The sequence below is a fragment of the Heteronotia binoei genome, chromosome 8 (assembly GCF_032191835.1).
Source record: "Heteronotia binoei isolate CCM8104 ecotype False Entrance Well chromosome 8, APGP_CSIRO_Hbin_v1, whole genome shotgun sequence".
Taxonomy (NCBI): Eukaryota; Metazoa; Chordata; class Lepidosauria; order Squamata; family Gekkonidae; genus Heteronotia; species Heteronotia binoei.
In genome coordinates this window covers 79236667-79264561 of record NC_083230.1, presented here as the reverse complement: position 1 = coordinate 79264561, position 27895 = coordinate 79236667, and the positions used below count along the sequence as shown (strand labels likewise).

Below are 27895 nucleotides of genomic sequence, written 5' to 3'. Positions count from 1 at the left end.
ACCAGCACTTATGTAATTTCTTAATTACAGTGAAAAATTGCATGGGCTGCTGTAGATACATAAATACTGGATCACATTTTATTAAGGATCTAATTCTAAGACGAGGACGACAGAGAATTTGCATGAGTGAAAGAACTTGACACACTTGACACAACCCTTCGCAGCAGCAAGAGTTAGTTTGGCAGACACCAAGCAGAGGGAAGGTTGGAGACTCCAATGGCTGTGATCCCAGCTTCCCTCTCTTGCCTGTGGGCCCTGGCATCATCCTGCTGGAACAACATCACACCATTGCTAATTTCTCTCATACTGCTGGCTCTGCTGCTTGATTATGTGATGTTCAGGAAGAGAAGCAGCCGTTTTCCACCGGGACCTACTCCTCTGCCTTTCCTTGGGAACTTGCTGCAGTTTGATATCAGGAATCCACATATCGCTGCCCAGCATGTAAGTACCAGCCAGACCAACTTTGGATGGCTCAAACTGAATGATAGCCCCAAGAACCTCCTGTATGTCTGAAAGGGGCAAAAATGGTGTGTTTGTGGCGGTATTACAGTTAATTGTGCTGCCTACTAGAGATATCACAAACTTCAGTGATGAATATATTTGATAGTTGAACATACCTTGTTTGACAGCAAAGATCACCTCAGGGCCAAACATCTGATCTGTTTGTGTGTCAACAGACCTCTCTGAATGACTCTTAAATAGCTTTGCAGCTGTACAGTAGCTGTAGACCAGGGTATTGAACTCATTTGTAAGGAGGGCCAGATCTGACACAAATGGGAGTTTGCAGGGTCTGGCCATTGTGTCATAAAATGCAATGTGAGGTAGTGGAGATATAATCTTTATACAGACAAACACAATTAAATATATTATTTTTTAACTTTAAATACAAACATGTTTAAAACTCTTGCAATATTTTGTTTAAAATGAAAATGTGGTGGAATAGTTGGATTTTGCAATGCAATTTTTAAAATAAAACATCAAGAAAAAGCCCAAGGATCATAGCAGAAATTGAAAATATAAAATGTTCTCAGCCTGGGAAACAATGAAATGATATTGCAAGCTTCTTCCTCTCCCTCCCCAGGGTCTACTCATATTGGCAATGGCTCTCCAGTGTAATATCCCCCTTTGGCTGTGGGTTCCCAGGTTAGAGTACTCACTAGGTCAGGTCCATTCAGCAGAGATAAGCTGGCTCAAAGGATCAGCCCCTTATTTACAAGGACAGAACTCCAGGAAGCATGTGCTTCAGCTGGTTATAGGAACATTGAAAAGTGAAACTGATCTCCACTCCATTGAAACACACTGCAACACAGACAAAGCTGCAAGGAAAACATGGGATTTATTTTCTATTAAGGTCTCTGGGCCCTATCTATTTGGGCACAGAGACCTTAATGGAAAATCCATTCCACATTTTCCTTGCAGCTTTGCTTCCTGCTGCAGCTAGCAAAGACAAGGCAGAAAGAACAGGGAACTTTTGTTAGCCTTGGAGTTTCAAAAGGTGAGGACAGGAGAGAAGAGAAGGGGGTAGAAAAGAACCCCATGGGCCCAATTAAAGCTCTGGGTGGGCTGGACATTTGACACCCCTACTGTACAAGTATTGTTCCCTTCCAGTGGAGGAGTTTCATTTCCTTTCCTTGCAAGGACATTTGGAATTGTGCAATGAAGTCACAGTTGGTCAGGTCAGGTCTTTACTTCTATTCACTGGCTGTTTGAATAATTTGCTCAATGGCTGTTTATACTATTGATTGCTGAGGGCATATAAAGACAACTGGTGTAGGGCTGCCTTTGGGCTACGTGAGAATGTGCATGTGTGAAACCCTAACAGTTGCTCTGTAGTGTATTTGAATGCTTGAAAAGTAACCCAAGGAGCCAGCTCAAACTAATCACAACACTAACTGGCCCATAGAAAATTGGCTCCCTGTTCACCACCATCAAGCTGATGAGAAGCCAAACTTGTTGGTGTTTGAGCACCCCTACATCCTACTCTTCAGCTTCCTGAAGCCATATCTGCATATGTCTGCAGCAAGTGTCTGACTACTTACTAAAGCATATTTGTTTAGGGATTTGCCTGGGGCTACGGCAAGGGGTCTTTCTCACAATCCTCAAGTCAGCAGCATATTTTCCGGTTTTCTTGTTTTTTATTTCTGCATCACAGTTGGCAAAGAAGTATGGAACCGTTGTCTCATTCCAAGCTGGATGGCACAGTGTCATCATATTGAATGGGTTCAAGGCAGTTAAGGAGGCATTGATAGAGAAAAAAGATGAATTTGCTGACCGACCATGCGTTCCGCTGTTGAGTCTAATAGGTTGTACGAAATATTCTGAAGGCAAGTATTCCTCATGCAGTGATTGTGTACAGTATATATTCTAGCACAGGTCTCTGTGGATGGTCCTGCAGGGTCCCATGTGCTAGAGAGCCAGTTTGGTGTAGTGGTTAAGAGCGGCAGACTCTAATCTGGAGAACTGGGTTTGATTCCCCACTCCATCACATGCAGCCAGCTAGGTGACCATGGGCCAATCACTGAAGAGCAGTTCTTGTAGAGCTCTCTCAGCCCCACCTACTCCATAGGGAGTCTGTTGTGGAGAGAGGAAGGGAAGGAGATTTTAAGCCACTCTGAGACTCTGAGTGAAGGGGCGGGGTAGAAATCCAGTCTCTTCTTCATCTGCCAAGTGCTTCAGGAAAGAAGTAAGACCATAGTGAAGGCAAGACCAGGGGTTGGCTGCCTTTATGCAAATGAAGATTTTTTTCACCTGAATCCTTCCCACCACTCACTAGAGAAGCATTCAGGATCCCATAAACAGGCTGCTGCAGTCTGACTGTCCTAGGCTTCCCAACCCCCCCCCCGCTTTGCCGGGAGACTTCTGGGTTTGCAGCTTCATCCCCCGGTCTCCAGAAATCGGGAAGCGGGGGGGGTGGAGGGGGGGAGAACATACCTGTAGGGTTCATGTTGGTGTAGAGCTCCTGAGCAGTTTGTAAAACGTCTGCCCCTTTAAGGTTGGGCAGGAAGGAGGAAACAGGAAGGGCTTCGGAGAACGGCCCCTCCCTTTCTTTGCTTTCGTTTTCACAGCAGGCAGAAGAAGACCAAGTAAGTATTTGTGTGTGTGAGAGAGGGAGGGGGCAGGGAGGGGCGATTCCCTGGTATGGAGGCCCTCCCCCCCTTTAGAAAGCGTGTGGGGGGGGAGGGAAATGTCTACTAGGCACTCTATTATTCCCTATGGAGAACAATTCCCATAGGGAATAATAGGGAATTGATCCGTGGGTATTGGGGGCTCTGGGGGGGCTATTTTTTGAGGTAGAGGCACCAAATTTTTAGTATAGCATCTAGTGCCTCTCCCCAAAATACCCTCCCAGTTTCAAAACGATTGGACCAGAGGGTCCAATTCTATGAGCCCCAAAAGATGGTGCCCCTATCCTTAATTATTTCCTATGGAAGAAAGGCATTTAAAAAGGTGAGCTGTCCCTTTAAATGTGATGGCCAGAACTCCCTTGGAGTTCAATCATGCTTGTCACATCCTTGTTCCTGGCTCCACCCCCAATGTCTCCTGGCTCCACCCCCAAAGTCTCCTGGCTCCGCCCCCAAAGTCCCCAGATTTTTCTTTAATTGGACTTGGCAACCCTAGACTGTCCCCAGGGTACTTTCCCCTTTGCCGGCTTACTTTGGGACAGGAGGCTGCCATCCCAAGCTGCAGTCTGGACCCAGACGATAAGTTGTACTCCCTACGTTGGCATCTCTCTCACTTTGTTCACAGGAACCCACAAGGGGCAACAAAAGCATGTGCAGCCCTTCTACAATTTACTCCTTGACCCAATTTAGGGGAGGGGATTGACTTCCTTATGCTGCACCCAGAAAGATTCCAGAAACAGAGAGAGAGATGCAAAAGACAATAACACACTGTAATTTAATACTCCCTGCTCCACGCCTTGGACTGCTTCTGTGTATATGTATTTTTATCCTCTCCTGGTCATTGTCTTCTTCTTTGAGTGTTTTATCCTCTCGTTTCCCTTTGGTCATCATATTCTGTGTATGCATGTGTATGTTATCTCCCCTTGGATGTCCTATGTATGTGCATGTATGCATAAATTCCCGGGGATTTTTTTTAAAAGAAGAAGTGCTGGAACTCTCAAGAGGGAAATGAAGAAAAAAGCACACAGATGCCCCTCATGACCTTTTAAAACATTTTTTTGAAAATTTTGTTTCTATGAAGAGGTTTCAGAACTCTGTTCCACCACGTTGCCCCAGAAAAAAGCCTTGTATACTCTCATCCCCCTTGATCTTGTGTATGTTTGGTTCTGTCTCTTGTGGCAGAATATTCCCTTTAATCTGTAGAGTCTTGTGAGCAAGAATGCTACGCTGTGAGCTACTGGCATAAAAGTTGTGAGCTGCTGTATAAATTAGTTTGCTCTGGGGCCATTTTTCCTGAGCTAAGACAAAAATGTGTGAGCTGGAGGCTATAGGCTTCCCAATCCCCAGGTCCCAGCGGGGGATCCCCTGGTTTTACAGGCTTCCCCCCTCCCCCATCCAGCTGGCTGGTGGGGGAAGCCCCACCCCCACAGCCATTATGCACCTCCATGAACGATTCTCATAGGGAATGATGGGGAATTGATCCGCGGGTGTCAGGGGCTCTGGGGAGGCTGTTTTTTGAGGTAGAGGTGCCAAATTTTCAGTATAGCATCTAGTGCCTCTCCCCAAAATACCTCCCAAGTTTCAAAAGGATTGGACCAGGGGGTCCAATTCTATGAGCCCCAAAAGAAGGTGCCCTATCCATTATTTTCTATGGAAGGAAGGCATTCCAAAAGGTGTGCTGTCCCTTTAAATGTGATGGCCAGAACTCCCTTGAAGTTCAATTATGCTTGTCACAGCCTTGCTCCTGGCTCCACCCCAATGTGTCCTGGCTCCAACCCCAAAGTCTCCTGGCTCCATCCCCAAAGTCCCCAGATATTTATTGAATTGGACTTGGCAACCCTAGGAGGCTAACAAACTGTGAGCTAGTTCACACTAACTCAGCTTAGATGGAACACTGGGGCAGCCATTTTCTGATGGTGTCTGCCACCCTACCACAAATTTAAAACTTGCCCACAGGTTAAAAAGGTTGAGGACCTTGTTCTAACAATATTATCATACAGTGCTACATCTATGACACTACAGAGAAAAAAAAGACTTTATAGAACATAATATTATCTCCTATGATAATATTCATTGTGGATAAAACGAATTATGTGGTCCTCCTAAAAACAACAACATAAAACAGATTCCCTACTGACATAAGCTCAGAGATTCATTTTAAAAACGTTTATCTAAAAATTTAATTACAATGCTTAAAGGTAAAGGTACTCCCCTGTGCAAGCACCAGTCGTTTTTTACTCTGGGGTGACATTGCTTTCACAATGTTTTTATGGCAGACTTTTTACGGGGTGGTTTGCCATTGCCTCCCCCAGTCATCTACACTTTCCCCCCCAGCAAGCTGGGCACTCATTTTACCGACCTCGGAAGGTTGGGAGGCTGAGTCAACCTTGAGCCGGCTACCTGAACCAGTTTCCGTTGGGATCAAACTCAGGTCATGAGCAGAGGGCTCCAACTGCAGTACTGCGCCACGGGGCTCTTATTAAAATGCTTACCTTCATTTTAAAAACCTGTGGAGTAGAAGCCTTTCTAACCTCAATTGCCAATTGTTTCATTACGTGGAGTTACTATTGAAAAGGAACATACATAAGCACAGATGAAGCTCTCTTATACTGAATCAGACCCTTGGTCCATCACAGCTGGTCATAGTCTGCTCTCCAAGGTTTCAGACACAGCAGGCCTTTTCCATCAGTGACTACCAGAGTCTTTTGTTAGAGATGCCAGGCAGGGGCTGAGGCTGGGACTTTCTGCATGCAAAGCAAATGCCATATCTCTAAGCCACAGCCCTTCCTATGCAGTGCTTTGTAATACTGGTGTAATTTATACATTATGGGGCTTTTCACACTTACCAAAGGAAACCAGAAGGGAATCTGTATTGTTCTGCCCTGGAGTAATCTGGGACAGGGATGGGAGTTTCAACACATGATTTTCTTTCCAGTAGGGTTCCATTTAGTGTCTGAAGCAAGCCATTTCACACTGTTCCATTTTAATCTTGCTTCTGGGAGTGCTGGCCGTTTTCACGCCTTTTTTTGCCTGTTGGTGTGATCTCTGCAAGTTTTTTTGAATGTCTGGCTAAGAGCATTATGGCATTATAATGAAGTATCAAAACAGTGCAACAGCACCACCATTGGGATGCCTTGGCTCCATTGAGATGCCTGAGATCACTGCTGTTGACACTTGGTAACAAGTACCCCATTGGATACCCTCCTGCACCCACTTATCCTCCTTACTATTCCTGACAAACCACTCACCAACCTATTAAGCCAAACAAACCACTCATCAACTACAACCCACAGAAATCTGTGGCTCCCCCCCTCCCCTGACATTTATACCTGCTGCAGCTTAGCACAAGTCACTTTCCAGCCTGGGCATGGATGGGTGCACATCAGGCTGGGTTAACAACATCTGTCTCACCAATCACTGTTGGTCTGATCTCCCGCCTAAATGTGCTGTCTTATGGGCAACTTATATCCAGATGGCAGCAGCCCCCCCCCCCCCATATATGTGCCTCAGAGTCACCTAGAAACCCATCACATTCTCCTGACTCCCTTGTGGGCATGGAAGGGTTAGCAACAGGTGACAGATCAATGCCTGGTGCCCTGCTCTCCCACTTGATGAGGGTACTTGTTATCAGGTGTCAACAGCAGTGATATCAGGCATCTCAATGGAGCCCAGGCATCCCAATGGTGGTGCTGTTACACTGTTTTGATACTTCATTATGCTCTTAGCCCAACATTCAAAAACAATTTGCAGGGATCATGCACCAGCAGGCAAAAAAAGGTGCGAAAATGGCTGGCGCTCCCCAAATAGCTATGGGGCATTTCACACAGCATGCCATAGTGATTTCAACCCAGAAGGAGGGGTTGGAAACTGGAGGAAGCTGCTGTTTGTTAATAATGACTCAGGCATGCCTCAGTGCCGGGACAGCTATGGGACTGCTTGAAAAGGTAACAGTATTCTGGTAGCGACCAGTTACTGAATTGGGTCTGTCTGAAATGACAGCAGAAACCCATTACTGTTCAGTAACTGGCCAGCTGCCATACCAGAATATTTAGGCTGTGTGAAAAAGACCTATGTCTTAGTCTTGATTAAAAACAACAACTACACTTTGAATCAACTGAAATTGCCAAATAGTCTTCAGGGGTGATTCTAAGTAGTGTTACAAGAATCTAATCTCCAAATAAATGTGGCCTGTATCAAGGCAGGAAAGGATTCGAGATGGAGCAGACAAACAAGTGGATTAGGTCAGTAAGAACGCTTGCATACAGCAATCATTTAGATGACAGTAGCGAGGAAATGCATTCAAGTGATCAGGGAGGTTACTTTACTCCAGTTTATCCTTCCTTTCAAGCCACACATGACTAACAGAGAAATATGCAGCGTGCTCAGTTAATAAGCATTTTAATAGAGTTGACATAGTAAGATCTGCAAAGTGAGACATAAGGGCACCAAGCTAGCTGTCATGTAATGATTATGTGGATGGCAGGAGCATGACTAGGAACTGCAGTGGAGAGTTTGCATGACTGAGGCTGATTCCGCATTTGGCGTTTGCCCTCCTTTCACTCCGGGGTTGTTCCATGCGGGCCAGATTTCTTGATTCCGCATTAGAGGATTTCTCCCGGATTCAATTCCCAATCTGCATTACCGCTGCTCCCGGAGTTCCCCCTCCCTCATACGTTTCCCTTTTTTTTTTAACATGCATGCGTGTTTGTGTAACAGCTTTGTTTGCATTACAACGTAATGCCAGAGGCATAATACTGGCAAAGTCATGTGTTTTCCTTTCGCCCTGCCATTGGCAGGTTAAGCACCATGAAATTTGAGTTGGCGATCCACCATTTTTATCCACACACGCTGAATGTTAAGCACAGTTTTCTGTTAAAACCTATAACAAATTACAAACAGATGCGTGAAAGGGGGGGGAAGAAATATGCAGAAGGGTTAAGGGAGAAAGTTTCCCCAACCTATCAAAAATATAAAGCTGTAAACATAATCAAATTTCCGCTCCCATTTGAGGCCATGGGGGGGGGATCGATAAAGGTGGCAATCACGCATGTTTAAAGTAGTTCGTGCAACATTGCTTTTTATTTAGTTGTGTTGCAACAATCTTATTTGGAAAAAAATATAGCAGTCAGGATTGATTTTTTTTCAGAGGGGGGAAGAACGTAATCACAATGCAATCACGTTAACAAATTCACGTGGAATATAGTAAAGAAGGGGGCGGGTACAAGTAAGTGATGCATTTGGAAAAATAAAATAGCGTTACATCGTTATATTGTTTTTGCGTTGTAACGTGAAACGAGTTGGGTTTTTTTAAAAAATTAATCCATTTCAGGAAAATATTGCATAATTTTCAAAGGGAGTAAAATTGTGGAAGTATGATGAAATAACTGGGCGGAATCATGGGTGTGGAGTTATGTGGGTATGTTCTACTGATGCAATAAGTTTGACAGCGCAGTGGTGCGAGTTCCGCACATAAAATTCCGAGCCTCAGAACCGCAGCAAAAAAAGATCTGGTATTTTGCCGATCTTTTTTTTTTTTTGAATAAACAATTTTTATTAGTTACATATGGTAGCAAAACTATATCTACAACTTATAAAAACTTAAAGAAAAAGAATTTTTTTTCTACCCCATATCTTACTTTTCCCCCACCCCTCCCCTCGTTACTTGACCCCCACCAGTGTTATTTACTTAAAGGAAACAAATATTAAAGGTTAAAAACTGTTTAAAAAACTGTTTAAAACCCCCCAAAAGTTATATTCTTATTTTAAAAAAACTTAATCATTATCAAAGATTGTCCAGTGTCCTTTTATTTTCCACTCTTTTTCTACGTATCTTCTGAACTTTTTCCACTCCAACTTAAAAAGTTCCAAATCACAGTCTCTTAATTTTCTTGTTAATTTGTCCATTTCACTCCATGACATAACTTTTGTAATCCAATCCCATTTCTCTGGTATTTTTTCTTGCTTCCACAGCTGCGCATACAATGTCCTAGCAGCTGAGAGCAAGTACCATATTAAAGTTCTGTCTTCTTTTGGAAATTTTTCCATTTGTAATCCCAGCAGAAAAGTCTCTGTCACTTTATTGAATTCATATCCCAAAATCTTAGAAATCTCTTGCTGAATCATTTGCCAAAACATTTTAGCCCTTTCACAAGTCCACCTCATATGGTAGAAAGAACCTTCGTGCTTTTTACATTTCCAACACCTATCTGGCATCTTGTTGTTCATCTTTGCTAATTTTTTTGGAGTCATATACCATCTATACATCATCTTAAAACAGTTTTCTTTAATACTTTGACATGTTGTGAGTTTCATAGAATTCTTCCACAAATATTCCCAAGATTCCATCTTTATTTCTTTATTTACATTAATTGACCATTTTATCGTTTGAGATTTCACTACATCTTCTGTAGACCATTATAAGAGTAATTGTATACTTTTGAAATTAATTTCTCATTATCTCCAAGCAGAACTCTTTCCATTTCTGTTTGCTCTTTCCTTATTCCTTCAGTTTTTATATCATTCTGCACCAAACTTTTTATTTGTTGCATTTGAAACCAATCATATTTGTAACTCAGTTCTTCTGCAGTTTTCAGTTCTATTTTTCCACTTTGTATTTTTAGTAGCTGATTGTATGATAGCTGATTTTCTTTGGCTGTTTTAGCCGTTATCTTTATCACTTCAGCTGGCACTATCCACAAAGGTCTCCTCTCATCACCATATTTCTTATACTTTATCCATGTATTTAGTAGATTACTTCTTATATAATGGTGAGAGAAAAGGCCATCCATCTTCTTTTTTCCATAATATAAGTATGCATGCCAGTCAAATTTTTTTCCATGGCCTTCCAACACAAAATTTTTTTATTTAACAACGTTATCCATTCTTTCATCCATACTAAACAAACTGCTTCATGATGCAATTTCAGATCTGGTAATTGGAATCCACCTCTCTTTTGCATCTGTCAAGATTTTCATTTTAATCCTTGGTTTCTTCCCAGCCCACACAAATTCTGAAATTTTCCTTCGCCATTTATCAAACTGTTTATCATCTTTCACAATGGGAATAGTTTGAAACAGATACATTATCCTTGGTAGAATATTAATTTTTATTGCAGCTATTCTGCCCAACAATAAAAAATTGAGCTTGTTCCATTTTAGCACATCTTCCTCTATTCTACACCATAACTTCTCATAATTATTCTTTAACAAATCAATATTTTTCATTGTTATCTCTACCCCTAGGTACTTTATCTTAGAAGTAACTTCACAGCCTGTTAGTCTTTGTAATTCTTGTTGTCTATTTATCTGCATATTCTTGCACAAAATTTTAGATTTTTCCTTATTTATATAAAGTCCCGCCAACTCCCCAAACTCTTGTATTTTCATTAACAACAAAGGTGTAACTTGTATGGGGTTTTCATTTATAAACATTATGTCATCAGCAAATGCTCTGTACTTTAGGGAAAACCTTTTATTTATGATCCTTCTAGATCTTTTTCTTCTTGAATCTGCATCAATAAAATTTCAAGAGTCATTATGAACAACAATGGTGAAAGCGGGCAGCCTTGTCTAGTACCTTTGCTGATTTTCATTTCGTCTGTAAGATCTGCATTAACACACAACCTTGCCCTTTGTTCAGAATATATTGCTTTTATCATTCTTATAAAGCTTTCTCCCAGCTCCATCTTATCCATTACTGCAAACATGAAGTCCCAGTTTAAATTGTCAAATGCTTTCTCTGCATCCGCAAAGAATAATGCTACTTCTTTTTCTGGATGTCTTTCATAATATTCTACAATATTTACAACAGTCCTAATATTGTCTCTTATTTGCCTTTGGGGAAGAAAACCAGCTTGATCAAATATTAAGTAGTTCTGCCAGAATTCTTGTAAATATTTTGTAGTCGTTATTCAAAAGCGAAATTGGTCTGTAGTTTTTCACATTTGTGGCATCTCTATCTTCTTTAGGTATCAAGGAAATAACGGCTTCTTTCCATGTATTTGGTACATTCCCTTTTGTTCTTATTATATTCATCAACTTCTGCAATTTTGGTATTAATTCATCCTTAAAAGTTTTAAAATATTTAGCTGTATACCCATCTGGCCCGGGAGCTTTCTCATTTTTCATCGCGTTGATTGCTGCTTCAATTTCTATTTTTTCAATTGGGTCATTCAAGACTTTTCTCATATTTTCAGTTAGGAGCTCAATTTTTAATTTTTGTAGATATTCATCTACCTTCTCTCTCTTTTCTTCAGCACCTTTAAACAGCTTGGCATAGTACTTAAAAATTCTCTTTTTATTCCCTCTTGAGTAACTACTTCTCTTCCATGTATCACAATTCTACTAATTATTTTGTTTTCTTTCTTTTTCTTCAATTGCCACGCCAAATACTTTCCTGTTTTATTTGCCCCTTCAAACGATTTCTGCTGAAGCCTTTTCAGATTCCATTCCACTTCTTTGTTTAACAAATGTCTCAATTGAGTTTGTAATATTGAAATTTCCCTTAGAATTTTCTTTTTCCCTGGTCTTTTTCTCAGCTCCCCTTCTTTTTTCTTTATTTCATTTTGAGTGTCCAATAATTGTTTTTCTTTTTTCCTTTTGTTTTTGTTGTTCAGAGTAATCAACAACCCCCTCATTACTGCTTTATAAGCATCCCAGACCATCTGAAAGTCAATATCTTCTTTATCATTCACTTGGAAAAAATCCTTAGTTTCTTTTTCTAGAAATGTCACTGTTTCTTTGCTCTGTAGCAAATCTTCATTCAGTCTCCATCTCCTCAATCTTTTAGACAATTTTGTAATCCACATTATTGGGTTATGATCAGCCCCAATTTTAGGTAAAATCTCTATCTTCCTTGTTATGAGACCTAAGTCTCTAGTTCCCCACAGCATGTCAATTCTGGAAAAAGTCTTATGTCTTGCAGAAAAAAAAGTATAGACCTGCACTTCAGGATTAAACTTCCTCCATATATCTTCTAAATTTTCTTGTTTAACTAATTCGAAGAAAGACTTTGGCAATTTCCCTTCTTTCCCATCGTTTTTTTCCCTCCAGATCTATCCAGTGATTTCTCGACTGTTCCATTAAAATCTCCCATTAAGAGTATTTGATCATAAGTCAACTCCTCCAACTGTTGTGTAATGTCTTTTAAAAAAGCATCCTTTGCACCGTTAGGCACATATAGTCCCAATAACAACATTTTTTTCCCACTTAATATTATCTCAACTGCTACAAATCTTCCATCTTTATCTTTAAATACTAACTTTGGCTCCAATTCTTGTTTAATATAGAAAACTACTCCCCTTTTCTTCTGTTCAGCTAATGAAAAAAATTCCATCCCCAATTGTTTGTTCCATAAAAATTTATAATCCTTTGGTTTAATGTGTACTTCTTACAAACAAATTATATTACAATTTTGTTTCTTGATCCAATGAAATGTTGCCCTTCTTTTTTGTGGTGAATTTAGTCCATTAACGTTCCAAGACAATAATTTGTAATCCATAATGGTGCAAATTCTTTATTTTCTTCAAAAAATCTACTCAACTCCTGAGCATTTGTAATTGTAACTCTCTTCCCCTGAAGTTCAAAGCTCAAACCTTCGGGTATTATCCATCTGAACCTCGTGCCATTGTCTTTCAGTTTTTCTGTCAACTTTTTGTATGTTCTCCTGTCGTTTATTACTTGTCTTGGCAGCTCCTTCATGAGTCTCACTTTACTTCCTCCCACTATCAGTGACTTTTCAAAGTTTTTGTTCATGATCCTTCCCACCATTTCCTTTGTCATATATCTTATAACAACATCTCTTGGTAAATTGTTTTTCTTGGCAAAAAGTGAATTAACTCTGTACATGTGATCATACATGTTTTTGGCCCCATCAGGGTCTTCTTCTAAAAATTCTGCAATTATTTTTATTATATATCCTTTCAAATCACCATTCTCTGCTTCAGGTACTCCTCTCAGACGTATCTGAGTTTCCATTAATTTGCAGTCGTGGATTGTCACTTTTTCTTGAATTTTCAACAAGGTGGTGTCATGCACATTTACTTTCTCTTCCACCCCCTGCACTTTCTTAGCTGTTTCCTCAGGGTTTTTTTTTTTAGATTATCCACTTCTTTTTTAATCTCTGTGATAATTTCTTCCTTTGATTCATCTATCATTCTCCTAACTCCTTTCATTATTCTGGCTTCATGGCATCCAATTGGTCCTGCATTTTCTCTAATGAAAGAGCCCTTTGTCGGGTCTGCCTGGGTTCAGACATTTAGGCAACAAACAAAGGGATAAAAATACCAAAAATTTTGGTCTCACAAATTACAAGTTTAACTACCGAATTCAAAAGATCTGAATTTACTCTTTTAGTTAAACTTTATTCTATCTTCCTCTGAGCTTCCTAGGCCAAGATATAAATTTTTAAATAGTTTTTACACCTTTAAAAAATGATGACATTTTTGACCTCACCAATTTGCAATCTGACAGTCAGGTTCAATAGAGTAGAACTTGCCCTTTCCAGCAAGCCCAATTTCACTGGTTTCTGAGCCCCCAAAGTCAAGATATTTATCAAAGAATTCTCTAAAATTTCCAAAATGGCGGCCGCGATTTTTTACTCCTTCTTCAAAAAAAATTTTCTTTTTAAAATCACCCTAGGAGCCCACAAATAATGCAGCCAATAGTTCTTATCTTCTTACCCTTTTCCCAGTTGATTCTGACAATTTTTGATGTCCCAGATTCTTTTAAAAATGTTGTTTTGGATTTAGCCTCCCAGCAATGGCTACCGATGTTTCTCTATGATATAGAGTAGGCTTTTTTCTTTACTGCTTCCTGCCTCTGTCACCATCAACTCTCATGAAGATCTCACGATACTTGACGTACTTCCTGTCTTGTTCAGAAGTGCTGCAGGTCTGTTCCAATGTGACGCAGTTGCTTTTACTTCAAAACCACAGATAGACTAAACAATGAATTCCTTTTCACTTTTTAGCAGTTTTTAGCACTGTCCTTTATATTTAAACAATCCAGACTTCACCCCTTCCTTCTTCTTCTTGCAAGCTTTCTATTTTTCTTTTCCCCACCTTTTAATTTTGTCCCTTTAAGCTATAAATAGCTTCGGAATGAAAAGAAAACTTCTGTACCTTTTCTTCCAATTATCCAAGTTTCCACTGGTCTTTCAAAGCTTTAATTGTTTAGAAATGTCCAAGAAGGTTAGGATCCTGACGAGCTTATGTCAAATCAATGACTCTGAGAACTTTTGCAGATGATAACTATGCAACTTCGAGACCCCTCAAAGCCTCAAAGAAGATCCTCTCCAGGGCTCCCTTTCAGCCAAGGTAAATCTCTTATCAAAGTTTCCGTGCAAGTCTTGGACCTTTCTCTCACTGAGAAAAGTAGGCAGTAGGCATTAATTTGCCTTCTACTACCCCGAACAAAAGTTTCAGCCTGCTCCCGTTATGGGAGGCAGCTCAGCTCGGCATTTTCCTTTCCCCGGAAGTCCGTATTTTGCCGATCTCCTTAATCCAGGGCAGCACTGCTTCGGAGGCGGGTCAAACTGCCGCCCTGGGTCAAAATGTACAGAAACCAACATCTGCCCCGGGGGAAACAGCGTCGGGGCCGGAGCAAAGGCTAATGCGTAATCACCTTCAGTCTAGAATTGCAGCTGCCATATGCTCAGAGGGAGAAACCTATAAATTCAAGCAACAGTAGCCCATTCCATCCTTGTAAAATATCACCAACCAGGATGAAACATTGAATAAAAACACACACACTTGACTTTTGAGTATTTTCTTGCTGTAGAAAACAAACTAAATTGAGAAGAATCCTTTTCATATCTTTCAGGAATACTCATGGCAAGGTGGAGCGGTGGCTGGAAGGAGCAGAGGAGATTCTGTGTTTCCATCCTGAAAGACACTGGAACGAGGAAGAAAACACTTGAAAAAAGGATATCTGAAGAAGCAAGATATTTGTGTTCTGAGTTCAAATCACAAGAAGGTGCATTTGAAATTCCTCTAGGATAGAGAAAAGAGTTGCATAAAAAACCAGCTCTTCTTTTCTAACTCTGGGCTCCTGGGCCATATTATCAAGTTTTTGCAAGTGGAGATTAAAGCATGGTTTGATACACAGCTTTAAGGAGGTGTGAGTTGTTTTTTTCTACAGCAGTGAGCTGTAGTTAGCAGATGTATGTGAACCATGCAACTCTAGCAGAAGATTTCAGTTCCCTGAAACAGGCCTATGCAATCAGCCCTACACGCATTGCAGCATTATTCACAAAGAAACCAAGTCCACATGGATTCTGATCATGGCAGACATGTAGGATGAATAATTCCTAAACATTTCATTATTGTGTCCTACAGGTGCTCCCTTTAACCCAGAAACTCTTCTCTACAATGCCATTGGCAACATTATTTGCACCCTAATATTTGGCGACTACTTTGATCACAATGATGCAACATTCCTGAAACTACTGCATGTGACCAAGGATGTCATGAATACAGTTTCCAGAAACTTGCCCCAGGTATCTTCACACATCACTAATGAAAAAAGGAGACTGATGTTAGAAGGCCAAATTTGGAGGCTGGGAAAAGGGAAAGCAAAACATAGAGCTGAGCTTTTTCATATTTCAAAGAGCATCCTTTTGACTTCATTTCAAATGCAAAAGGTTTTACTGAAGATCAGCTTTTCATTGGGTGGGGTGGGGCTGATATCCATTCCAAAAACATGAAAAATGTTCTGTTCCACAAAAGGAACAGAAACACCTTTCATCTTGTAAGCATCATATGCTATATTCACTGAGATTTTTAGTTATTTATCCATGCATTCATTTATATATTAATATCTTTTAAAATGTAACCATTGTTTCCAATTTTAAAACATTCAAAATAATAAAAAAAAACAAGCATGGAACTCAGAATCTGAAAATTAATTTCAGCTGATGTACTGTACCCCTTAATAATCAACTTCTATTGTCTCTGGAGTTCATCTTTGAAACAGCATGTTCTGTGAGCTTCTAGGCTTCCAGTGTACAGTTAAGTGCTTTTGCAAACAGTCTTCCAAACTGGAGGAGGAATAGTTAATTTCTTCTAAAAAAATTAGAAAGGGTCAGCCTCATCATTTCCTTTGGAGAGCTACAACAAAAGCCCAATTTTTAAAAAAATTAAGTTAGTGTATCTGGGAGATGCTGAAAATTTCCTTGCTCCAGCGCATAGACTCAGAGCACCATTGCCTATGCATAATAAAATAGTGTATCATCTGTACAATGTTGTAGTATGTGCATATCTGCAATTTTTACAGAATAAAATACACATTGGATGGTTTCTATGATATAGCATATGGAATATTTACTTTATTGTAGAATGAACAAAAATGAAAGATAATTGGCAGCATCTGGGAATCTAACTGGCTAGCATAATCTTCTGTATGTTTCAATATAGATAAAATAGTTACTGATCCTTTTGAGCTCCAGACTATAAAAGAGGCTAGTGAAGAACAGGCAGTAGGTGCTTCAACTAGTAATCATCATGTTCTCCACTAAACAGCAGAATACTTCAGAATTCTTTCAGAAATTCTCTTTGTTTGTGATCTCCATGGACACAAGAGGGTGGGGTCCAAAAGGCTGATTCATTAACTCTCCCATAGGTTATGCTTTGATCCAGTGAGCAGCTGAAGGCTGAGGGACAAAGGTTTGGAAACAAAGTCCACCATAGCAGAATTTTGTCACCTCCCTACAGTGAATTTTCAGTTTTGGTTCATGCCTGCATAATAGGTTGGCCCAAATATGTGCCAGACCAGCACAATGTGTGGCTGCTGGGTTTGTGGGTCACAAGTTGAGGAGGCCTAATATGAACATAACCCAGAATGAAGTCCTCCTGCCTCAGAAGGAATGTGAGTCAAATATGAACCGATTTAAATCAGTGGAAACTTTACCACTGACTTCTGTGGGATATGCAAGGCAACTTGTATGCTTTATGACTAAATTTTTTCACAATTACAAACATTAATAGATGTTAAGATGAGGAAAATAAAAATGTTCCTCTTTCATCTTAGTTATTTAACAGTTAAACATCTTGTTAGTTACAAGTACATTAACATATCTTTCATGATGGGTTAATCTGGTGTGTAGTGTGTTTGGAATGAGGGATGTTGATGCAATTAAAGCTTTTTCTAAACCAAAATATTAATAGTTCAGGTCCTCAGATATGAGAGAGGTGGGGAAAGAATAGGGATGAAGTTGGGAAAAGGGTCCTCAATGCTAGTATGTGGAAAGGTATCTAGCTGGAAACATTCTACAACAGTTTCATTTTCAGGGAATCAGCTGAATGTATGCTACTTTTACCAAGCACCTTTCTCTTTGGTTGCTGATATAACAGATTGTGGCTGTAGGATCCTGGCTCTCATATATTCCTGGGCCTCACCAAAAAATTAAGAAACTTTATAATGATGTGAATGAAATAATAAGTGAAATTGTGAAGGAACATAAGGAAACCAGGGATCCAGCATTTGCAAGAGATTTGATTGATGCATTTCTGGAGGAAATGGAAAAGGTAAGAAAAGGGTTTGGATGCCACAGCTGCATGGTTACAGCAGAATTGATTGAAATTGAATCCAATGAAGATGGAGGTCCTGTACTTGGGTTACAGGGTGATGAGATTGAGGATCCAGCTCCCAACTCTTGACTGCATGCCATTAACACCTGTGCCAACAGTGAGGTGTTTGGGCATAATCTTGGACGCTTCACTTTCAATTGAGGCCCAGGTCACAGCAATTGCCAGATCTGCATTCTTCCACTTTTGGCAGATCAAGCAGCTGGTCCCGTCTCTCTCCTCATGATTTAGCTACAGTGATCCACACAACAGTCACCTCCAGGCTGGATTAGTGTAACTCAGGGGTCCCCAGCCCCCGGACCATGGATCAGTACCGGCCCATGGCCTGTTAGCAACCAGGCCACACAGGCATGGTGATCTCAGCTTCCCAAGTCACAGACCTGGGAACCTGAGAGTGGCGGAATGGCACATTGGCATGTGCTCTCCTTCAAGCTCAGCTTCCGAGGGAGAGGGAGGCAGATTGGCTGCTTCTGCCACCTTGCAAGAAGGTGTGAAACCAGAGAGCTCACAGGTAAGAGTAAGGTATATAGGAGAATACTCTCTCTCCCCCCTTTTAAAGACCCCCATGGGGGCATGGGCAGGGGGGTGGCAAAAACCCCAGCACCACTACCCCTCCGCAGTCTGTGGAAAAATTGTCTTCCACAAAACCGGTCCCTGGTGCCAAAAAGGTTGAGGACATCTGCTGTAACTCACTTCATGCAGGGCTACCCTTGCGACTGACCTGGAAACTGCAGCGGATCCAGAATGCAGCAGCGCATGTCCTTATGGGAACACCAGTAAGAGTACACATACATTTGGTGCTGTGTCAGCTGCACTGGCTCCAAGTTGAAATCCAGATCAAGTTCAAGGTTCTGGTTCTAACATTTAAATCCCAATGACCGTTTTCGCACACAGCTTACCACGTGGTCACGTTCCTGTTCTCTTCGCAGCATCCACTGGATTTTCCACTATCTGCGCTGGAGTTATAGGAAGTGCTGCGGCTTTTGCGTAGCAAACGTAAACTGCTAAAGCCCAGTTTACATTTGCTATGCAAAAGCTGCGGCACTTTCTGTAACTTCGGCGCAGATAGTGGGAAATCCGACGGACGCTGCGGAGACAACAGGAACGTGACCTCATGGTAAGCTGTGTGCGAAAACGGTATATGTGTGGCTGAGACCAACATACCTACAGCACCATCTCTCCCAATACATCCCTTGTAGGGCTCTGAGCTCCTTTGATTAACATCTACTAGTAATCCCCAGCCCAAAGAATGTATGCCTGGTCTCAACCAGAGGCAGAACTTTTTCAGCTCTCCCAGTTGAGATCCAGGCCCTGTGGGATTTAATGCAGTTCTGTAGGGCCCATATATGGAGATGTTCCACAAGGCCTCTGGTGGAGGGGGAGGCAATTTGTCTATGTTGGCCTCCCCTGCTCTGCCCTTCTGTTTCATCATGACTGACTTTCTCACCCACCCATTTGCTCTTCACCATTTGTTATGTACTGGACTCTATGTGCCATTCCACTTACAACTACCCACAATCAGAACCCCTTGGGACTTTTTAACTGTGCAGCAGACACAATCAAATGTTTTGGCAATGTTTTAGAAATATGTGATGAACTGATTAAGTAGTATTTCTATAGATTTTAAGGTTGCATCATATTTCAATTATGCTGTATGTTTTAACCATGTTGTAACTTATCCTGAGCTAGCTGTGCAAGGGAAGGTGGGCTAAAACCAAATAAATAAATAAATAAATAAATAAATATGTGGCCCACAAAAATAGAAGTGAAAGATAATTAATCTCTTTGTGCATGAAAAGATATCTCAGCTGTGGCAAGCTGAATTCAGAGCTATGAAGTTGAGAGATCACGCAGCTTCCCATCTCGTTCCAGAAGAAGAGGAGTAGGAGCTGCTTTTCCCTGCTTTTCTCTATACTAAGAAATCTTAAAAGTGGCTTACAATCACATTCTCTTCCTCTCCCCATAACCGACATCTTGTGAGGTAGTGAGGGCTGAGAGAATTCTGAGAGAACTGTGAGTAACCCAAAAGTCAACCAGCAAGCTTCCTGTAGAAGAGCATGAAATCAAACCTGGTTCTCCAGATTAGAGTTTGCCACTTTTAACCATTACACCACTAACCTTTCTATTCCACCTTCTATCTAGAGACAGTACAATTTACTTTGTTCTTTACCTTTGTATCACATGTAGCTTACTGATAAGTGCAATCATAGTTAATTCACTGGGTTGGCTGACAAAAAGCATATAATATTGCATATTTACATATAAATTCCCAATGTTTCATTTCCTTCAGGCCAAAGGGGACCCAAAGAGCAGTTTTAATGAGAACAACCTTGTTAAAATTATTCTTGAAATATTTGCGGCTGGCACTGAAACTACTTCTTCCACCATACTCTGGGGGCTGCTGAAAATGGTCCTTCATCCTGAGGTTCAGAGTAAGTGATGAGCATTGGAGCTGGGAGAGGGATTCCTGACAGATTGTGTACTATCAAGATCTTTCCCATATTCTCAAAATTAGTTTGATACGTAGATGCGAATTTATTCTATTCTATTTTCCATTCCAAAGGATCATCATGGCAGGTTTCACAAAGTTGTAACGTGGTAGCCATGTGTTCTAATATGTAATGCCCACATTCCTTTTCACTCCATTTCACCCCCCCTTTCCAAATACTGGCACTATGTGTTAAGACATCAGTGTAGGTGTTCCTTAAACATTAACTCAGTCAGGACTACACGTCTTTCTATTGTACAAATGAAGTGAAGAAGGCAGGGGTGGCCCTATGGTGTCAGGCCTCCTAGGAGCCCCGCTGCCCCCTCCACCGCCACTGCCCCTGCAGGCAAAGCCGGAGGGCAGAGAGGGCCCACACATAGGGTTGCCAATCCCCAGGTGGGGACAGGGGATCCCCCGGTTTGGAGACCCTCCCCCCGCTTCAGGGTCATCAGAAAGCGGGGGGAGGAGAGGGAAATGTCTGCTGGGAACTCTATTATTCCCTATGGAGATTTATTCCCATAGAAAATCATGGAGAATTGATCCGCGGGTATCTAGGACTCTGGGGGGGGGCTGTGTTTTGAGGTAGAGGCACCAAATTTTCAGTATAGAATCTAGTGCCTCTCCCCAAAATACCCTCCAAGTTTCAAAAAGATTGGACCAGGGGGTCCAATTCTATGAGCCCCAAAAGAAGATGCCCCATCCTTCATTATTTCCTATGGAAGGAAGGCATTGAAAAGGTGTGCCGTCCCTTTAAATGTGATGGCCAGAACTTCCTTTGGAGTTCAATTATGCTTGTCACAGCCTTGATCTTGGCTCCACCCCTAATGTCTCCTGGCTCCACCCCCAAAGTCTCCTGGCTCCACCCCCAAAGTCCCCAGATATTTCTTGAATTGGATTTGGCAACCCTACCCACATAGCAAAGCACAGAGAGGCTGTGTGCCCCCACTTGCTGTCACTCCGCTACCGAAGCTAAGCTATAGCAGCTGGGTGGCATGCAGCCTCCCTGTACTGTGCCATGTATGCCTTCCCCACCCTCCAGCTTTGCCCATGGGGGCAGCGGCAAGGGTGGGTGCTGCAGAGGAGGCCAGGTGGCACGTGACCTCTTTCGGGTTCCCAGGGGCCTCTCCTCCCAGGTGATATCAATCGCCCTGGAGGCAGAGGTGGGGGGGAGGGTCCAATTGGGCAGTTGCCTAGGGTTGCCTAGTGGACGGGTCACTCCTGGAAGGAGGAAGCAGTTGAGACTCTAATGAACATGAGATGGCAACTAGATAGTCAGAGGCCTAAGAAATTCCATTATCTAAAATGTCTAATTGAGCTCATGCAAAATTAAGTAGCAGACTGCAACCTCAAATGAAGATCTGTCCAGTGACTCTGGCAGAAAGGGCCTGCTCTAATCTGCAAGCTCTATTCTGCCCTGCCCTCCAAGGTTTTTCTCAACACCTGGAAAGTCTCTCTCTTCAGGAACCTGCCAGCACCTCCTGACCTTTGTAATGAACTGCCTGCTGAAAGGATCAGGACTCACAGCTCCACTTCCAAATTCTGAGGCCTTGCCTCTGGGTCACTATGGGGACAGTTTACTGCCTTGTGCACCCCCGGAGGAATAGCTGCTTGCTAACTGCCTGTCTTCCTTCTGGTGCTACTTTTAAAACAGCATGTCCCAGATGGTGGTGGACTATGTGGTGCAGAGAACCACTACAAGCATCGAAAGTTTAACATATTTGTTTAAAAGAAAATGTTCACAAGCATACTTTTATCACAGTACCGGACAGAGCAAGGGATTTAAAAGAAATGGGTAAAACTTAATTCTCTCTATACATGCCCTACCAGATGTTAGAATATAGGACAGACTCCTTAGCTTAGGAAGTTACAGAAGTCGGCCAACTCTTTCAACCTTCCATTGAGTTCTTTCTGCTCTGATGAACTCAACACAAAAGAGACCTCCTCCTTTCTGCAAGGAGTTTTTATCATATCTGTTTCTCTACCCACTGACCAGGTCAGGCTGGGTCATCGAAGCTCTTCTTGAAGCTTCCAGGAATTTCCTTCCTGAAGCCTCTCTAGTATTCAACACCTCAAATTTCTGTTCCCTGCTTGAAGATGGCGAGCTTGGCCATCCCATTGTCTAGACCTATTAGCATTTGTATGAAGATGGACTGAGGTAAGTCTGGAAAGCAGGACCAGATCTACATTTTTTGAGGGGGGGCAAAATTAAAAAATGATGCCCCCATATAGGCCCATTCTATCTTATGGACCCATAGAATAGAATGGACTCCATACCCAATTTGGCGCTCCCCCCCCGCTCTGGTGGTTTCCAGGGCAAGTGCCCCCTCTGCTCCCCCCTAGATCTGGCTCTGCTGGAAAGCGATTGACTGACTTCCTCTTCTTTGCTGGTTCTCTGCCCAGAGAGAGGGGGGAAAGTTTTAAAACTCAAAGTGAAGGCTCCAAAGGAAAAACAATGCATTTCTTCACAGACTCCACTAGATGGAGGCAATCTGCAAGCTTGCTGGTAGTGTATCTAGAAAAATGGAGGTTTTCCTATATTTGTAGATGGTAACATAGATCCCCATTTATGGATTATGTTACCTAACCAATACAGAAATGGTGCATCACCAAGGACAGTATAAGAGTGATCACTTGCTAGAGTTTCAAGTTTCTAAAGGAGCAGAGAGTTCACTGAAAATTTTGTTTCAGTCCAACTTGTCAAGAAAGGGTTTCTTGCTGATGAATTATTTGGCTGCCAATTATGCTATTTGATTTTAGAGACATTTTTGCTTTGCTTCGCTTACTGTGTAGCACACGTAATCTTAAGGATGGAATAGAGCGTACGGCAGATTCACAAAAGAACTGATGCCTCCCTTTTCTCTGACCTTGGAGCTTATCAGAATGGCTGGGAGAGCAATTCTGAGTTTTGCTTTTAGTAAAAAGTCACCTAGCAACTATGGGGGTGGGATTTGGGTGAATAATATCTCAAATGCTTTTGCCACTTTTCCTTTGTGCACCTAGGCCTGCTGACATTATTAACTGCCATGCATTTTGTATAAATATCTGACCCTACCTGAAGTGGACAGCTCTAACAAGAAACATTTTTTTTTGCTGTAACCATGTATCTCTTTCAATAAATACCTTTTTGAGAAATGTCAAAGAGGCTGAGTTGATGAGAGCTCACCTCTACCTGCTGTGACCCTGTTCCCAAACCTCCAACACCATGAGTGACGACGAGAGTAATGGGGAAGGGGAAATTCAGTGTGCAGCAACCCAAACCAAAGCCACAACTGACACAGGGTTAACAGCATGTAAAGAAGCCTCAGCTCTCCATGTTCATCTTTCTTAACTGAAAGGGTCACAACTTTTAAGCTGTGTTGCTATGATCAATGCAGAGCGAGCAGCAGTGACATGATTTGGTGTGCGTGTAGGGTAGGCTCTGTGTTTTACATAAGAAGCAAAGGGTAAAGAACAGAGGCAACAGGTATTTGAGTGATATCATAGCAGTTTTCTAAGTGTTTTCAGGGCAAAATGTGATACTTGTATTTTTTTCCCCTTGCTGCAGTGAATAGCAATTCTGGAGGGCAATTTTCATTAGCAAAAAGGTATGGGAGAGAAAGAATCACTGACCGCCCCCACTGCCACAGTAGCCCAGCCCCCAGACATGTGTGTCCCCTCCCTGGTAATTGTTGTTGCTTAGTGTAGAAGAAAACATTGAGAAATTTGATCATCAGTAACTCATGTGATGGCCATTACAGCTGTAGAATCCATCATTCCAAGCTGTTTGGGGGAAAGGTGGGATAAATCAGCAATATTTTAACAATAAATTAATATTTCCAGAACAAGTCCATGAAGAAATCGAGGAAGTGCTTGGCAGGGACAAACCACCAATGATGGAGGACCAGCCAAATCTGCCTTATACTAATGCTGTGATCCATGAAATCCAGCGGTGTGGTGATATTGTACCTCTTGCATTCCCTTATAAAGCACAACAAGATGTTCAAATTGACAAGTTTGTTATCCCTAAGGTACAACCTCTTCAAAAATATTTGTTAGAAATAGATATGTGTTGACAAGTCATTGCCTTGTGGGTCACATAAAGGATCCTTTGAAAGAGCTAAAAGATAATAATAAGTCCTAGCCTAGCACAAATAAAATTAACCAAATCTCATGACTACATAGTAAAAATAATATGGGTGGGTGGGTAGAAAAGGAGAAATTATTCCTAAGATCTTGGCTAAGGTTTTCAATGTGTTAGAACTGACAGAGGAGGAACTGGCAGAGCATAAACATGCTAAGCTGACTTTCCCACAGGGGATTGCCAAGGCAATGGCAATTCCTTTTCCAGAACTGTTCATAAGTGTGATGGAAATTGAATGCAAATTCCAGCTCAAGTCAAGCCAGTCTAGCATCCATCATGTTCTGTTCTAGGGTTGTCAAACCTGGGTGCTAGAACCGGCCTGTCCAGGGCTCTTATCTGGCCAGTGAGAAACTGATGCCTGGGAGGGAAGGTACACATAGTAGGCTTGCCAATCCCCAGGTCCCAGCGGGGGTTCTTCTGCTTTCCCAGGCTCCTTCCCGCCCCCAGTCAGCTAGCCGGCGGGGGGAAGCCCCGCCCCCAGAGGAACATATGCCTTTTCACCTCCGGAGGCTTCATCTCTGATTGAAAGGCTTCCTCTTGGGATGGTGTGTTACTTTGAAGAAGTTGGTAGCAATTCGTGAGTAGAGAGGCCAATCCCTCGCTTCAGAGTCACCAGAAATGGGGTGGGAGGGGGGAGGGAAATGTCTGCTGAGCACTTCATTATTCCCTATGTGGACATCGATTCTCATAGGGTATAATGGGGAATTGATCTGAAGGTTTCAGGGGCTCTGGGGGAGCTGTTTTTTGAGGTAGAGGCACTAAATTTTCAGTATCTAGTGCCTCTCCCCAAAGTACCCTCCAAGTCTCAAAACTATTGGACCAGGGGATTCAATTCTATGAGCCCCAAAAGAAGGTGCCCCTATCCTTCATTATTTCCTATGGAAGGTAGACATTTAAAAAGGTGTCCCTTTAAATGTGATGGCCAGAACTCCCTTGGAGTTCAATTATGCTTGTCACACCCTTGTTCCTGGTTCCACCCCCAATATCTTCTGGCTCTACCCTCAAAGTCCCCAGATATTTCTTGAATTGGACTTGGGAACCCTAACACACAGTGAGGTGAGGTGTGTGTGGTCAAAGCTGTCCAGAAATAGAAAGGAAATAGCTAGGAGGCAGGACAATGGGACTACGGTAAAATAGTGTGGAGGGAATGGCAACAAAGGTGGAGAAAGAAGAGTCACGGTGTTCCCCTCCCCCTTGTCACCTCTGACTGCAGCTCAGTGAGGACTGGTGAAGCTACAACATGGGAGTGGAGCCAAAGGCTTCACGTTTTTTCAACTGGAGATTGTGACCGGGAGTGGAGTGCGGGGGTTTGGCAAGAGCCAGCATGTAGAGCAGCAGTTTGCCAATAAAAAGACAAGGCATGCGGGTGGGGGGAGAGGAGGAGGATGGCTGAAGCGTGGATTGGGGGGCAACTGGGCTGTGTTTGGCATGCCAATCTGAGGGGAAAGATGTCCCAGCCTCAAAAGTGAGTGGAGGAGCAGAGAGAAAAAGGGTTATATATTTTAAAAGTAACTGATTTGAATGGAACTATAAGATACCCCCTTTTATGGTATCCCTTGGAAAAAACCTAGTCTTGCATATGATTAAATACATTTATTGGGGGGTGGGGTTTGTGGGTTCATCAGTAAATCAATTGCTCTCACTGCTAGGAATCAATTGCTTTTGTTTGTAGTTGACTGAAAATAATATCCTTGTAACAAATAAGTTTGATACCTTTGATCTATCCCTTTCCTTCAGAGGCAATAGAAAGATTCAAGATCACTCCAGTAGACATCACAGTGACACTTTCATCTCTGATCTCTCTCATTTCTCTTGAGACCCTTCTGACAAATGTATTTAAGTAGCTGCAGTACTTCATCTGCAGTTTTGAAGGCTTCCATCACAAAATTTATTTTCTCCAGCACTGTTTGGGCTAAAGATTTCACTATGGCAGATGCACATTTGCCAATTGGGGTGCAATTTACCAATTGGGGTAAAAGGTGAGCTCTGCAAAATCTTTCCAACAGATTTAGGTAGAATTCACATTCTACATGTTCAGAAAAGAAGTACCATTGTAAACTAGCAGAGGACTGTAATATTGCATTTTTCCTCTGCCTTGTTAGGAGACCACAGTTTTCAGTCACTTGTCTTCGGTGTTGAAAGATGAAGCCATGTGGGAGAAGCCATACCAGTTTTACCCTGAGCACTTCCTAGATGCCAATGGAAGGTTTGTCAAGCGGGAGGCCTTTCTGCCTTTCTCTGCAGGTAAACCCAAGAGGGAGGATGGCAGCAGTATATTGGGAATGATAAAAACTTTATTATCTTTACATTCATCTTCCCAAAAGGTGGGATGTCTTTTATGATCATTTGCCCAGTGAAGAGGAAACATCACGGACCCAGCAAGCATTACAGAACTTCTCAACAAAAGTAGATGCAATCATTTACACCAACTACTTTCCTCCTTTCTTTACAACCTTGTTAGAAATTTGTAGCTGTGAAAAAGTTGACACCGTAAAACAAATTCTCACCTTCATTCTATAGCAATGAATTTCTGCCATCTTTGTCAATATGGAGTAGGATAATATGCCTTCTTTCTTCTGGCAGCAGTAGAAGTGGGAGAGTGAATTTTCATGGCTTTTATTCCACATGGAGTCCTCTGAACTCCAGAAGCCACCAATGACCATCCAAATGGTGATACAAAATTGGTGGCTTCTGGAGAATGGGAAGGAAAGATCTACCTCCACCATCCCCTTTTCCTTTGCTGTTTAGGAACTAGTCCATAGAGTTCAAGAGCCAATTCTGAGAAGCATTTCAGCATGAGGCCATGTCGTTGAACTGTATCTAACTTTTGTGCAAGAACTTCTTTTAAATTTGACTTCATGATGGAATGTCAAAATGAATCTAGACTGACCAGCACAGGTTGACACATTAGGGGACTGGTTGGGCAAGGGATGAAGAGCCTGGAAGTCAATTTGAGCTGATTGGAATCTATAGGTGACATGGTCTCAAAAAATGATTGTGAGAATCATCCCTGTATGAGTACTGAAAGTCACATATGCACGTGTGCACAGAGCAAGAGAGAAAGAGAGAGAGATGGACTTTGTGGTCTCCTTTTTCCAATTGTTCTAAACCCGCCCCCCCCCCCCCAACCCTGCTTGCCTTTCTTCTAGGTCGCCATGCCTGCCTTGGAGAGTCATTGGCTAAAAAGGAGATATTCATCTTCTTCACCAGCCTCCTGCAGCATTTCACTTTCTGCATACCTGAGAACCATCCCAGGCCCAAAGAAGACAAGCTCTTTGCCCTCACAGTCACTCCAGCCCCTTTCCAGATCTGTGCCATCCCCAGATAATGTCTCCAGGATGTCTCCTGCCTAGTCTTCTATGATGGCCTAATAATTGTAACTTGCCAGGAAAAGGAAATTTGGAGAAATGAGATTTATCTTCCTATTTTCAAAACAATGTGATACATGAATGAAATTGATGGTCAGAACATTAGTACATTTTGAATGAGGACAAATGTACCTTATAGGGAAAGAAGGATAACTATTCCTCTCACATGTGTTTCAGAGCATGTGAGATTCTTTATTACTAGTACATGTATTCCTA

At 42.0% G+C, this 27895-nt stretch overlaps 1 protein-coding gene across 1 annotated transcript; it reads left to right on the top strand.

Moving 5' to 3' along the window:
* The first annotated feature begins 204 nt into the window (after positions 1–204).
* LOC132576307 (cytochrome P450 2D14-like) lies at positions 205–27895 on the top strand. The gene is made up of 9 exons (XM_060245335.1): positions 205–441; positions 2153–2324; positions 14942–15094; positions 15457–15617; positions 17470–17643; positions 19994–20135; positions 24011–24198; positions 26414–26555; positions 27461–27895. The coding sequence occupies exons 1-9, from the start codon at positions 217–219 to the stop codon at positions 27637–27639; spliced, it is 1536 nt and encodes a 511-aa protein (XP_060101318.1). The 5' UTR covers positions 205–216; the 3' UTR covers positions 27640–27895.

What these genes read in the sequence shown, in the direction of transcription:
- LOC132576307 (XM_060245335.1), top strand. Translation starts at nt 217, where the DNA reads ATGGCTGTGATCCCAGCTTCCCTCTCTTGCCTGTGGGCCCTGGCATCA. An exon ending in TGAGTTCAAATCACAAGAAG is followed by an intron (nt 15,095 to 15,456) that starts GTGCATTTGAAA and finishes TGTGTCCTACAG; the next exon opens with GTGCTCCCTTTAACCCAGAA. An exon ending in TTCTGGAGGAAATGGAAAAG is followed by an intron (nt 17,644 to 19,993) that starts GTAAGAAAAGGG and finishes CATTTCCTTCAG; the next exon opens with GCCAAAGGGGACCCAAAGAG.